The 12531-nt window shown below is 43.2% G+C and overlaps 1 protein-coding gene across 3 annotated transcripts in view; it reads left to right on the top strand.

The window, feature by feature from the left end:
- LOC109874785 (insulin receptor) overlaps window positions 1–12531 on the top strand; it is a 148226-nt gene that overhangs the window by 115907 nt on the left and 19788 nt on the right. For all 3 annotated transcript variants that reach the window (XM_031809701.1, XM_031809702.1, XM_031809700.1), the window contains 2 exons: window positions 4564–4631; window positions 12067–12296. In XM_031809701.1, coding sequence (XP_031665561.1) covers window positions 4564–4631; window positions 12067–12296 — 298 coding nt within the window. The remainder of the gene's footprint in view (window positions 1–4563; window positions 4632–12066; window positions 12297–12531) is intronic.

Raw genomic sequence — 12531 nt, 5'->3', positions numbered from 1 at the left:
GACAACGACCCTAAGCACACAACCAAGACAACGCAGGAGTGGCTTCAGGACAAGTCTCTGAATGTCCTTGAGTGGTCCAGCCAGAGCTCGGACTTGAATCCGATCAATCATCTCTGGAGAGACCTGAAAATAGCTGTGCAGTGACGCTCCCAATCCAACCTGACAGAGCTTGAAAGGATCTGCAGAGAAGAATGGGAGAAACTCCCCAAATACAGATGTGCCAAGCTTGTTGCGTCATACCCAAGAAGACTCGAGGCTATAATCGCTGCCAAAGGTGCTTCAACAAAGTACTTGCGCAAAGGGTCTGAATAGTTATGTAAATAGGATTTCTCTGTGGGGGGGGGGTTGTACATCTGGGGGGAAAAAATGTTTTTGCTTTGTCATTATGGGGTATTGTGATGTCATTATGGGGTATTGTGATGTCATTATGGGGTATTGTGATGTCATTATGGGGTATTGTGATGTCATTATGGGGTATTGTGATGTCATTATGGGGTATTGTGATGTCATTATGGGGTATTGTGATGTCATTATGGGGTATTGGGATGTCATTATGGGGTATTGGGATGTCATTATGGGGTATTGGGATGTCATTATGGGGTATTGGGATGTCATTATGGGGTATTGGGATGTCATTATGGGGTATTGGGATGTCATTATGGGGTATTGGGATGTCATTATGGGGTATTGGGATGTCATTATGGGGTATTGGGATGTCATTATGGGGTATTGGGATGTCATTATGGGGTATTGGGATGTCATTATGGGGTATTGGGATGTCATTATGGGGTATTGGGATGTCATTATGGGGTATTGGGATGTCATTATGGGGTATTGGGATGTCATTATGGGGTATTGGGATGTCATTATGGGGTATTGGGATGTCATTATGGGGTATTGGGATGTCATTATGGGGTATTGTGGTGTCATTATGGGGTATTGTGATGTCATTATGGGGTATTGTGATGTCATTATGGGGTATTGTGGTGTCATTATGGGGTATTGTGGTGTCATTATGGGGTATTGTGGTGTCATTATGGGGTATTGTGATGTCATTATGGGGTATTGTGATGTCATTATGGGGTATTGTGATGTCATTATGGGGTATTGTGATGTCATTATGGGGTATTGTGATGTCATTATGGGGTATTGTGGTGTCATTATGGGGTATTGTGATGTCATTATGGGGTATTGTGATGTCATTATGGGGTATTGTGGTGTCATTATGGGGTATTGTGATGTCATTATGGGGTATTGTGATGTCATTATGGGGTATTGTGATGTCATTATGGGGTATTGTGATGTCATTATGGGGTATTGTGATGTCATTATGGGGTATTGTGATGTCATTATGGGGTATTGTGATGTCATTATGGGGTATTGTGATGTCATTATGGGGTATTGTGTGTCATTATGGGTATTGTGGTGTCATTATGGGGTATTGGGATGTCATTATGGGGTATTGGGATGTCATTATGGGGTATTGGGATGTCATTATGGGGTATTGGGATGTCATTATGGGGTATTGGGATGTCATTATGGGGTATTGGGATGTCATTATGGGGTATTGGGATGTCATTATGGGGTATTGTGATGTCATTATGGGGTATTGTGATGTCATTATGGGGTATTGTGATGTCATTATGGGGTATTGTGATGTCATTATGGGGTATTGTGATGTCATTATGGGGTATTGTGATGTCATTATGGGGTATTGTGATGTCATTATGGGGTATTGTGATGTCATTATGGGGTATTGTGATGTCATTATGGGGTATTGTGATGGCATTATGGGGTATTGTGATGGCATTATGGGGTATTGTGATGGCATTATGGGGTATTGTGATGGCATTATGGGGTATTGTGATGTCATTATGGGGTATTGTGGTGTCATTATGGGGTATTGTGGTGTCATTATGGGGTATTGTGATGTCATTATGGGGTATTGTGATGTCATTATGGGGTATTGTGATGTCATTATGGGGTATTGTGATGTCATTATGGGGTATTGTGATGTCATTATGGGGTATTGTGATGTCATTATGGGGTATTGGGATGTCATTATGGGGTATTGGGATGTCATTATGGGGTATTGTGATGTCATTATGGGGTATTGTGATGTCATTATGGGGTATTGTGATGTCATTATGGGGTATTGTGATGTCATTATGGGGTATTGTGATGTCATTATGGGGTATTGTGATGTCATTATGGGGTATTGTGGTGTCATTATGGGGTATTGTGGTGTCATTATGGGGTATTGTGATGGCATTATGGGGTATTGTGATGGCATTATGGGGTATTGTGATGTCATTATGGGGTATTGTGATGTCATTATGGGGTATTGTGATGTCATTATGGGGTATTGTGATGTCATTATGGGGTATTGTGATGTCATTATGGGGTATTGTGATGTCATTATGGGGTATTGGGATGTCATTATGGGGTATTGGGATGTCATTATGGGGTATTGGGATGTCATTATGGGGTATTGGGATGTCATTATGGGGTATTGGGATGTCATTATGGGGTATTGTGATGTCATTATGGGGTATTGTGATGTCATTATGGGGTATTGTGGTGTCATTATGGGGTATTGTGATGTCATTATGGGATATTGTGATGTCATTATGGGGTATTGTGGTGTCATTATGGGGTATTGTGATGTCATTATGGGGTATTGTGATGTCATTATGGGGTATTGTGGTGTCATTATGGGGTATTGTGATGTCATTATGGGGTATTGTGATGTCATTATGGGGTATTGTGATGTCATTATGGGGTATTGTGATGTCATTATGGGGTATTGGGATGTCATTATGGGGTATTGTGGTGTCATTATGGGGTATTGGGATGTCATTATGGGGTATTGTGATGTCATTATGGGGTATTGTGATGGCATTATGGGGTATTGGGATGTCATTATGGGGTATTGGGATGTCATTATGGGGTATTGTGATGTCATTATGGGGTATTGGGATGTCATTATGGGGTATTGTGGTGTCATTATGGGGTATTGGGATGTCATTATGGGGTATTGTGATGTCATTATGGGGTATTGTGATGGCATTATGGGGTATTGTGATGTCATTATGGGGTATTGTGATGTCATTATGGGGTATTGTGATGTCATTATGGGGTATTGTGATGGCATTATGGGGTATTGTGATGTCATTATGGGGTATTGGGATGTCATTATGGGGTATTGTGATGTCATTATGGGGTATTGTGATGTCATTATGGGGTATTGTGATGTCATTATGGGGTATTGTGATGTCATTATGGGGTATTGTGATGTCATTATGGGGTATTGTGTAGTTGAGAGGTTGATGAGGTATTGTGATGTCATTATGGGGTATTGTGATGTCATTATGGGGTATTGTGATGTCATTATGGGGTATTGTGATGTCATTATGGGGTATTGTGATGTCATTATGGGGTATTGTGATGTCATTATGGGGTATTGTGATGTCATTATGGGGTATTGTGATGTCATTATGGGGTATTGTGATGTCATTATGGGGTATTGTGATGTCATTATGGGGTATTGTGATGTCATTATGGGGGTATTGTGATGTCATTATGGGGTATTGTGATGTCATTATGGGGTATTGTGATGTCATTATGGGGTATTGTGATGTCATTATGGGGTATTGTGATGTCATTATGGGGTATTGTGATGTCATTATGGGGTATTGTGATGGCATTATGGGGTATTGTGATGTCATTATGGGGTATTGTGATGTCATTATGGGGTATGTGATGTCATTATGGGGTATTGTGATGTCATTATGGGGTATTGTGATGTCATTATGGGGTATTGTGATGTCATTATGGGGTATTGTGATGTCATTATGGGGTATTGTGATGTCATTATGGGGTATTGTGATGTCATTATGGGGTATTGTGGATGTCATTATGGGTATTGTGATGTCATTATGGGGTATTGTGATGGCATTATGGGGTATTGTGATGTCATTATGGGGTATTGTGATGTCATTATGGGGTATTGTGATGTCATTATGGGGTATTGTGATGTCATTATGGGGTATTGTGATGTCATTATGGGGTATTGTGATGTCATTATGGGGTATTGTGATGTCATTATGGGGTATTGTGATGTCATTATGGGGTATTGTGATGGCATTATGGGGTATTGTGATGTCATTATGGGGTATTGTGATGTCATTATGGGGTATTGTGATGTCATTATGGGGTATTGTGATGTCATTATGGGGTATTGTGATGGCATTATGGGGTATTGTGATGTCATTATGGGGTATTGTGATGTCATTATGGGGTATTGTGATGTCATTATGGGGTATTGTGATGTCATTATGGGGTATTGTGATGTCATTATGGGGTATTGTGATGGCATTATGGGGTATTGTGATGTCATTATGGGGTATTGTGTGTAGATTGAGAATACTTTTTTTTTATATGTTTTTTTTAAATGCTGTAACGTAGCAATGTGGAAAAAATGAGGAATACTGTCCAAATGCACTGTACCACACCTCCTCATGCCTTAACGCTTAACTCTACCTCCTTGTTTTTCCCACCAAGGCAAACCCAGGGCCCCTCTGGACCCCTCTACACCTCTTCTAACCCAGAGTACCTCAGTGCTGCTGACAGTAAGGACACATTATAAACTGATTTCTATATTCTCAGCCTGTATAAAAGCATATCTGACTGTATTTTGATGTTGAAACTAGTATTCCATGTAAGTAGACAATCACTGACACATACTAGCTGGCTATGAGAATTAGAGAAGTACAATACTAGATCGTTTGTGGATTATAGTGTCAAGGGGCCTCGTTTATCTAAAGTGCATACCTGCAATAAAAGTAAGCCTGACGTGCAACCTGTTTTCCCCACCAAAGGTTGTTATTTATCAAGTTTTGATCTTGACGGGAGAGTTTGCGTACCTCCCATGTACATCTCAGACCGTGCATACGCCCAACTTCTAGTGGTTGAGCAACTGTATTACAAGCTAATATTGTTAATTTTTGGAGGAAATGAAGGTGTTTGTTTATTATAATAACTCACTTTTTTTAAGAACACTTTTTATTATATGGGCCTGAATCATAATCATATTGCAGAGCATGTCTGTCCGTTTCTGACATGACTGGTTTATTCTGCTACACAACATATATAGTGGGGCAAAAAAGTATTTAGTCAACCACCAATTGTGCAAGTTCTCCCACTTAAAAAGATGAGAGAGGCCTGTAATTTTCATCATAGGTACACTTCAACTATGACAGACAAAATGAGAAAAAAAATTCCAGAAAATCACATTGTAGGATTTTTAATGAATTTATTTGCAAATTATGGTGGAAAATAAGTATTTGGTCAATAACAAAAGTTTATCTCAATACTTTGTTATATACCCTTTGTTGGCAATGACAGAGGTCAAACGTTTTCTGTAAGTCTTCACATGTATTAGGCTACTATTTATCTGTCGCTCATTCAATAGCCAATCGTGCTCATAAGTAAAATAGACCGGTAGCCTATGACGGTATGGGTAGGCTGCAGTATAGCTGTGCGATAGGAGTGTGACATAATAGCGTATTTAATCTGAGCCTATACCAAGGTAGGAGATAGAAACACAATCATGTAATTGATAAACAAAATATTGAACATTTGCCATTTTGCATAGAAATGTGGGCTGTCGGCAGCATTTACTTTGACGTTTTTTCAATAGACCATCCATCTTGCAGAATGCGCGGCCGGTGTTTGGCACTCGCTATAGGCGGCATGCATTTTTATTTATTTTTTACTTTCTGAACAGGAGTTTTCCTCTCAGGAAGTTTGAAAAGACAGGCTGAGTGGGCGGGGAGCTTATATTCATGAGCTCGCCTTGACTGACAGCTCTTTGAAACACTTAGTCATGAGACTTGGATGCAGGGAGCATTGTTGCCGTGAAATCATCTCAAGCAACTATGGTGAAACACAAAAGCAACTGAACATTGAAATTGCATCAATGATATACAGTGCATTCAGAAAGTATTCAGACATCAATGATATAAAGGGCATTCAGAGAGTATTCAGACCCCTTCCCCTTTTCCACATTTTATTACGTTACAGCCTTATTCTAAAATGGATTAAGTAAAACATTTTCCTCATCCATCTACACTTAAACTGAAAATGGCGCTGGAAGAAATGGCAGCAGTTTTACGGGCGTCCAACCAATGGTGCTATTATGTGGGTTTTTTTGGCGTTATTTGTAACTTATTTTGTACATAATGTTTCTACAACCGTATCTTATGGCAAAAAAAGAGCTTCTGGATATCAGGACAGAGATCACTCACCTCGGATTAGACAAAGAGCTTCTGGATATCAGGACAGAGATCACTCTCCTATGATTAGACAAAGAGCTTCTGGATATCAGGACAGAGATCACTCACCTCGGATTAGACAAAGAGCTTGTGGATATCAGGACAGAGATCACTCACCTCGGATTAGACAAAGAGCTTCTGGAGATCAGGACAGAGATCACTCACCTCGGATTAGACAAAGAGCTTTTGGATATCAGGACAGAGATCACTCACCTCGGATTAGACAAAGAGCTTCTGGATATCAGGACAGAGATCACTACCTCGGATTAGACAAAGAGCTTCTGGATATCAGGACAGAGATCACTCACCTCGGATTATACAAAGAGCTTCTGGATATCAGGACAGCGATCACTCACCTCGGATTAGACAAAGAGCTTCTGGATATCAGGACAGCGATCACTCACCTCGGATTAGACAAAGAGCTTCTGGATATCAGGACAGCGATCACTCACCTCGGATTAGACGAAGATTATTTCTTCAACAAACAAGATGCACAAGACATCCTCCAAACACCCGACAGGGCCGACATCCACGTTATTTGCAAGAGGAAGCGACGCAGGTACAGAGGACAAAAATGCCTTGTAAGGACCCAAAGCTGCCTTTACCGTCAATACTACTCGCCAACGTGCAATCATTGGACAATAAACTAGACGAGGTACGATCACAAATATCCTACCAACGGGACATCAAAAACTGTAATATCCTATGTTTCACGGAATTGTGGCTGAATGACGACATGGATATTCAGCTAGCTGGATACATGCTGCACCGGCAGGATAGAACAGCACACTCCGGTAAAACAAGGGGGGGGGGGGGCGCGGTCTGTGCATATTTGTAAACAACAGCTGGTGCACGAAATCTAAAGAAGGAAGATTTTGCTTGCCTGAAGTAGAGAATATTGTGATAAATTGCAGGCCACACTACTTGCCAAGAGAGTTCTCAGCTATACTTTTCGTGGCTGTTTATTTACCACCACAGACAGATGCTGGCACTAAGACTGCACTCAGTCAGCTGTATAGGGAAATAAGCTAACAGGAAACCACTCACCCAGAGGCGGAGGTCCTAGAGGCCGGAGACTTTAATGAAGGGAAACTTAAATCAGTTCTACCAAATTTCCATCAACATGTTAAATGTGCAACCAGAGGGAAAACAATTCTAGATCACCTGTACTCCACACACAGAGACGTGTACAAAGCTCTCCCTCACCCTCCATTTGGTAAATCTGACCACAACTCTCTCCTGATTCCTGCTTAGAAGCAAAAATGAAAGCAGGAAGCACCAGTGACTCGGTCTATAAAAAAGTGGTCAGATGAAGCAGATGCTAAACTACAGGACTGTTTTGCTATCACAGACTGGAACATGTTCCGGGATTCTTCCGATGGCATTGAGGAGTACACCACATCAGTCACTGGCTTTATCAATAAGTGCATCGAGGATGTCGTTCCCACAGTGACTGTACGTACATACCCCAACCAGAAGCCATGGATTACAGGCAACATTTACACTGAGCTAAAGGGTAGAGGTGCCACTTTCAAGGTGCGGGACTCTAACCCGGAAGCTTACAATAAATCATGCTATGCCCTGCGACAAACCATCAAACAGGCAAAGCGTCAATACAGGGCTAAGATTGAATCATACTACACCGGCTCCGATGCTCGTCTTATGTGGCAAGGCTTGCAAACTATTACAGACTACAAAGGGAAGCACAGCCGCGAGCTGCACAGTGACACAAGCCTACCAGACGGGCTAAATCACTTCTATGCTCGCTTCGAGTCAAGCAACACTGAGGCATGCATGAGAGCATCAGCTGTTCCAGGCGACTGTGTGATCACGCTCTCCGTAGCCGACGTGAGTAAGACCTTTAAACAGGTCAACATACACAAGGCTGCGGGGCCAGACAGATTATCAGGACGTGTGCTCCTGGCATGTGCTGACCAACTGGCAGGTGTCTTCACTGACATTTTCAACATGTCCCTGACTGAGTCTGTAATACCAACATGTTTCAAGCAGACCACCATAATCCCTGTGCCCAACAACGGAAAGGCAACCTGCCTAAATGACTACAGACCCGTAGCACTCACATCTGTAGCCATGAAGTGCTTTGAAAGGTTGGTAATGGCTTACATCAACATCATTATCCCAGAAACCCTTGACCCACTCCAATTTGCATACCGCCCAAACAGATCCACAGATGATGCAATCTCTATTGCACTCCACACTGCCCTTTCCCACCTGGACAAAAGGAACACTTACGTGAGAATGCTATTCATTGACTACAGCTCAGCGTTCAACACAATAGTACCCTCAAAGCTCATCACTAAGCTAAGGAGCCTGGGACTAAACACCTCCCTCTGCAACTGGATCCTGGACTTCCTGACGGGCCACCCCCAGGTGGTGAGGGTAGGCAGCAACACATCTGCCAGGCTGATCCTCAACACTGGAGCTCCCCAGGGGTGCGTGCTCAGTCCCCTCCTGTACTCCCTTTTCACCCACAACTGCATGGCCAGGCACGACTCCAACACCATCATTAAGTTTGCAGATGACACAACAGTGGTAGGCCTGATCACCGACAACGACAAGACAGCCTATAGGGAGGAAGTCATAGACCTGGCCAGGTAGTGCCAGAATAACAACCTATCCCTCAATGTAACCAAGACTAAGGAGATGATTGTGGACTACAGGAAAAGGAGGACCAAGCACGCTCCCATTCTCATCGACGGGGCTGTAGCAGGGGCTGGAGCAGGTTGAGAGCTTCAAGTTCCTTGGTGTCCACATCAACAACAAACTAGAATGGTCCAAACACACCAAGACAGTCGTGAAGAGGGCACGACAAAGCCTATTCCCCCTCAGGAGACTGAAAAGATTTGCATGGGTCCTCAGATCCTCAAAAAGTTATACAGCTGCAACAGCATTCTGACTGGTTGCATCACTGCCTGGTACGGCAACTGCTCGGCCTCTGACCGCAAGGCACTACAGAGGGTAGTGCGTACTGCCCAATACATCACTGCGGCTAAGCTGCCTGCCATCCAGGACCTCTACACCAGGCGGTGTCAGAGGAAGGCCCCCAAAAAATGACCCCAGCCACCCGAGTCATAGACTGTTCTCTCTACTACCGCATGGCAAGCGGTACCGTTGTGCCAAGTCTAGGACAAAAATGCTTCTCAAGAGTTTTTACCCCCAAGCCATAAGACTCCTGAACAGGTAATCAAATGGCTACCCGGACTATTTGCATTGTGTGCCTCCCCCCACCCCAACCCCTCCTTTTACACTGCTGCTACTCTCTGTTTATCATATATGCATAGTCACTTTAACTATACATTCATGTACATACTACCTCAATCAGCCTGACTAACCAGTGTCTGTATGTAGCCTCGCTACTTTTATAGGTTCGCTACTGTATATAGCCTGTCTTTTTACTGTTGTTTTATTTCTTTACCTACCTATTGTTCACCTAATACCTTTTTTTTCACTATTGGTTAGAGCCTGTAAGTAAGCATTTCACTGTAAGGTCTACACTTGTTGTATTCAGCGCACGTGACAAATACATTTTGATTTGACAATACCCTTTAATGACAAAGTGAATACAGGTTTGTAGTTTGGAACCACCAAGACTCTTCCTAGAGCTGGCTGCCTGTACAAACTGAGCAATCAAGGAGGTGACCAAGAACCCAATCGTCACTCTGACAGAGCTCCAGAGTTCTTCTGTGGAGATGGGAGAACCTTCCAGAAGGACAACCATCTCTGCAGCACTCCACCAATCAGGCCTTTATGGTTGAGTGGCCAGAAGGTAGCCACTCCTCAGTAAAAGGCACCTGACAGCCCAGAAGGCAGCTAAAGACACTCAGACCATGAGAAACCAGATTCTCTGGTCTGATGAAACCAAGATTTGAACTCTTTGGCCTGAATGCCAAACGTCACATCTGGAGGAAACCTGACACCATCCCTTCAGGGACTGGGAGAATGGTCAGGTTCGAGGGAAAGAAGCAAAGTACAGAGTGATCCTTGATGAAAACCTGCTCCAGAGCTCTCAGGACCTCAGACTGGGATGAAGGTTCACATTCCAACAGGACAACAACCTTAATCGCACAGCCAAGACAACGCAGGAGTGGCTTTGGGACAAGTCTCTGAATGTCCTTGAGTGGCCCAGCCAGAGCCCGGACTTGAACTCGATCGAACAGCTCTGGAGAGACCTGAAAATAGCTGTGCAGCAACATTCCCCATTCTACCTGGCAGAGCTTGAGAGGATCTGCAGAGAAGAATGGGAGAAACTCCCCAAATACAGGTGTGCCAAGCATGTATTGTCATACCCAAGAAGACTCTAGGCTGTAATTGCTGCCAAAGGTGCTTCAACAAAGTACTGAGTAAAGGGTCTGAATACTTGTAAATGTGATATTTCAGTTTTTTTTATCATTATGGGGTATTGTGTGTAGATTGATGGCGAGAAAAACAATTTAATCAATTTTAGAATAAGACTGTAACGTAACAAAATGTGGAAAAAGTGAAGGGGTCTGAATACTTTCCAAAGGCACTCTATACTTTTTTTTTGCATGATGCGGTTCACCACATCACTGACTTATGTGTTGACTTGATAACTGCGTCTGAGTTTTGAAAGACCCTCTTGTTCCATGCTGGCTGAAGACCTAGCTAGCCAGTAACTAGCTAACACCAGACACAGATGAAGACCTAGCTAGCCAGTAACTAGCTAACACCAGACACAGATGAAGACCTAGCTAGCCAGTAACTAGCTAACACCAGACACAGATGAAGACCTAGCTAGCCAGTAACTAGCTAACACCAGACACAGATGAAGACCTAGCTAGCCAGTAACTAGCTAACACCAGACACAGATGAAGACCTAGCTAGCCAGTAACTAGCTAACACCAGACACAGATGAAGACCTAGCAAGCCAGTAACTAGCTAACACCAGACACAGATGAAGACCTAGCTAGCCAGTAACTAGCTAACACCAGACACAGATGAAGACCTAGCAAGCCAGTAACTAGCTAACACCAGACACAGATGAAGACCTAGCAAGCCAGTAACTAGCTAACACCAGACACAGATGAAGACCTAGCAAGCCAGTAACTAGCTAACACCAGACACAGATGAAGACCTAGCTAGCCAGTAACTAGCTAACACCAGACACAGATGAAAGGGGAAACTGTTAATAATATTTGCTAACACCCGACAGTAACATTTTGCCAATCTAGCTATATAAACAACTCCCCTCTGCAAACACGCCTTTTTCGATGTTGGTTACAAGGTGGTACTTCGTTAAATTAGATAAGAGAATATCGAGTTACCATTTCTGTATTAAAATGAGAGTTAAGGTGATGTTATTTGACACGGGGGAGGGGCCAGTAACTTTATGATCAAACTTGATCAATGTAAAAGCAACAGCTGTTTTGCTTCTACAAAATGGCTTTTGCTTTGATCTGATTTCATACTTTGATCTGGTTTCCTTCAAATATCATCAAAAAAATCATCATTTAAAAAAAAAAAGTGAATCGAGGGCATTTCCCAGTCGTGGTTGTAGAGCTCGTTCACGACCGTACAAATGTAGTATGACTCTGATTTGTAAATGAAGATATGTGGATGTTTACGTGCGACAGTTTGATAAATCCCAATCATTTGTTGCACACGCAAATCCTAGAGTCTCCACGTACACCAGAATTCTGTAAGAAAATGTACTTACGGCCCCAGGAGTTTTTACTGTGTGTGTTCTCTCCAGTGTACGAGCCAGATGACTGGGAGGTGGGCAGGGATAAGATTAACATCCTACGAGAGCTGGGTCAGGGCTCGTTCGGCATGGTCTACGAGGGCATCGCCAAGGACATCGTGAAGGGAGAGCCAGAGACGCATGTGGCAGTGAAGACGGTCAACGAGTCGGCCAGTCTGAGAGAGAGGATAGAGTTCCTCAACGAGGCCTCCGTCATGAAGGGCTTCACCTGTCACCATGTGGTAAGAGAGATGGATGGATGAAGAGAGACGATAGTGAGAGAGAGAGAGAGAGAGGATGGTGAGAGAGAGAGAGGATGGTGAGAGAGAGAGAGGATGGTGAGAGAGAGAGAGGATGGTGAGAGAGAGAGAGAGGATGGTGATAGAGAGAGAGAGGATGGTGATAGAGAGAGAGAGGATGGTGATAGAGAGAGAGAGGATGGTGATAGAGAGAGAGAGGATGGTGATAGAGAGAGAG

This window comes from Oncorhynchus kisutch, linkage group LG30 (genome assembly GCF_002021735.2).
Source record: "Oncorhynchus kisutch isolate 150728-3 linkage group LG30, Okis_V2, whole genome shotgun sequence".
Lineage (NCBI taxonomy): Eukaryota > Metazoa > Chordata > Actinopteri > Salmoniformes > Salmonidae > Oncorhynchus > Oncorhynchus kisutch.
Note: the sequence above shows the minus strand (reverse complement) of the source record. Positions and strands in the feature narration are given on the sequence as shown.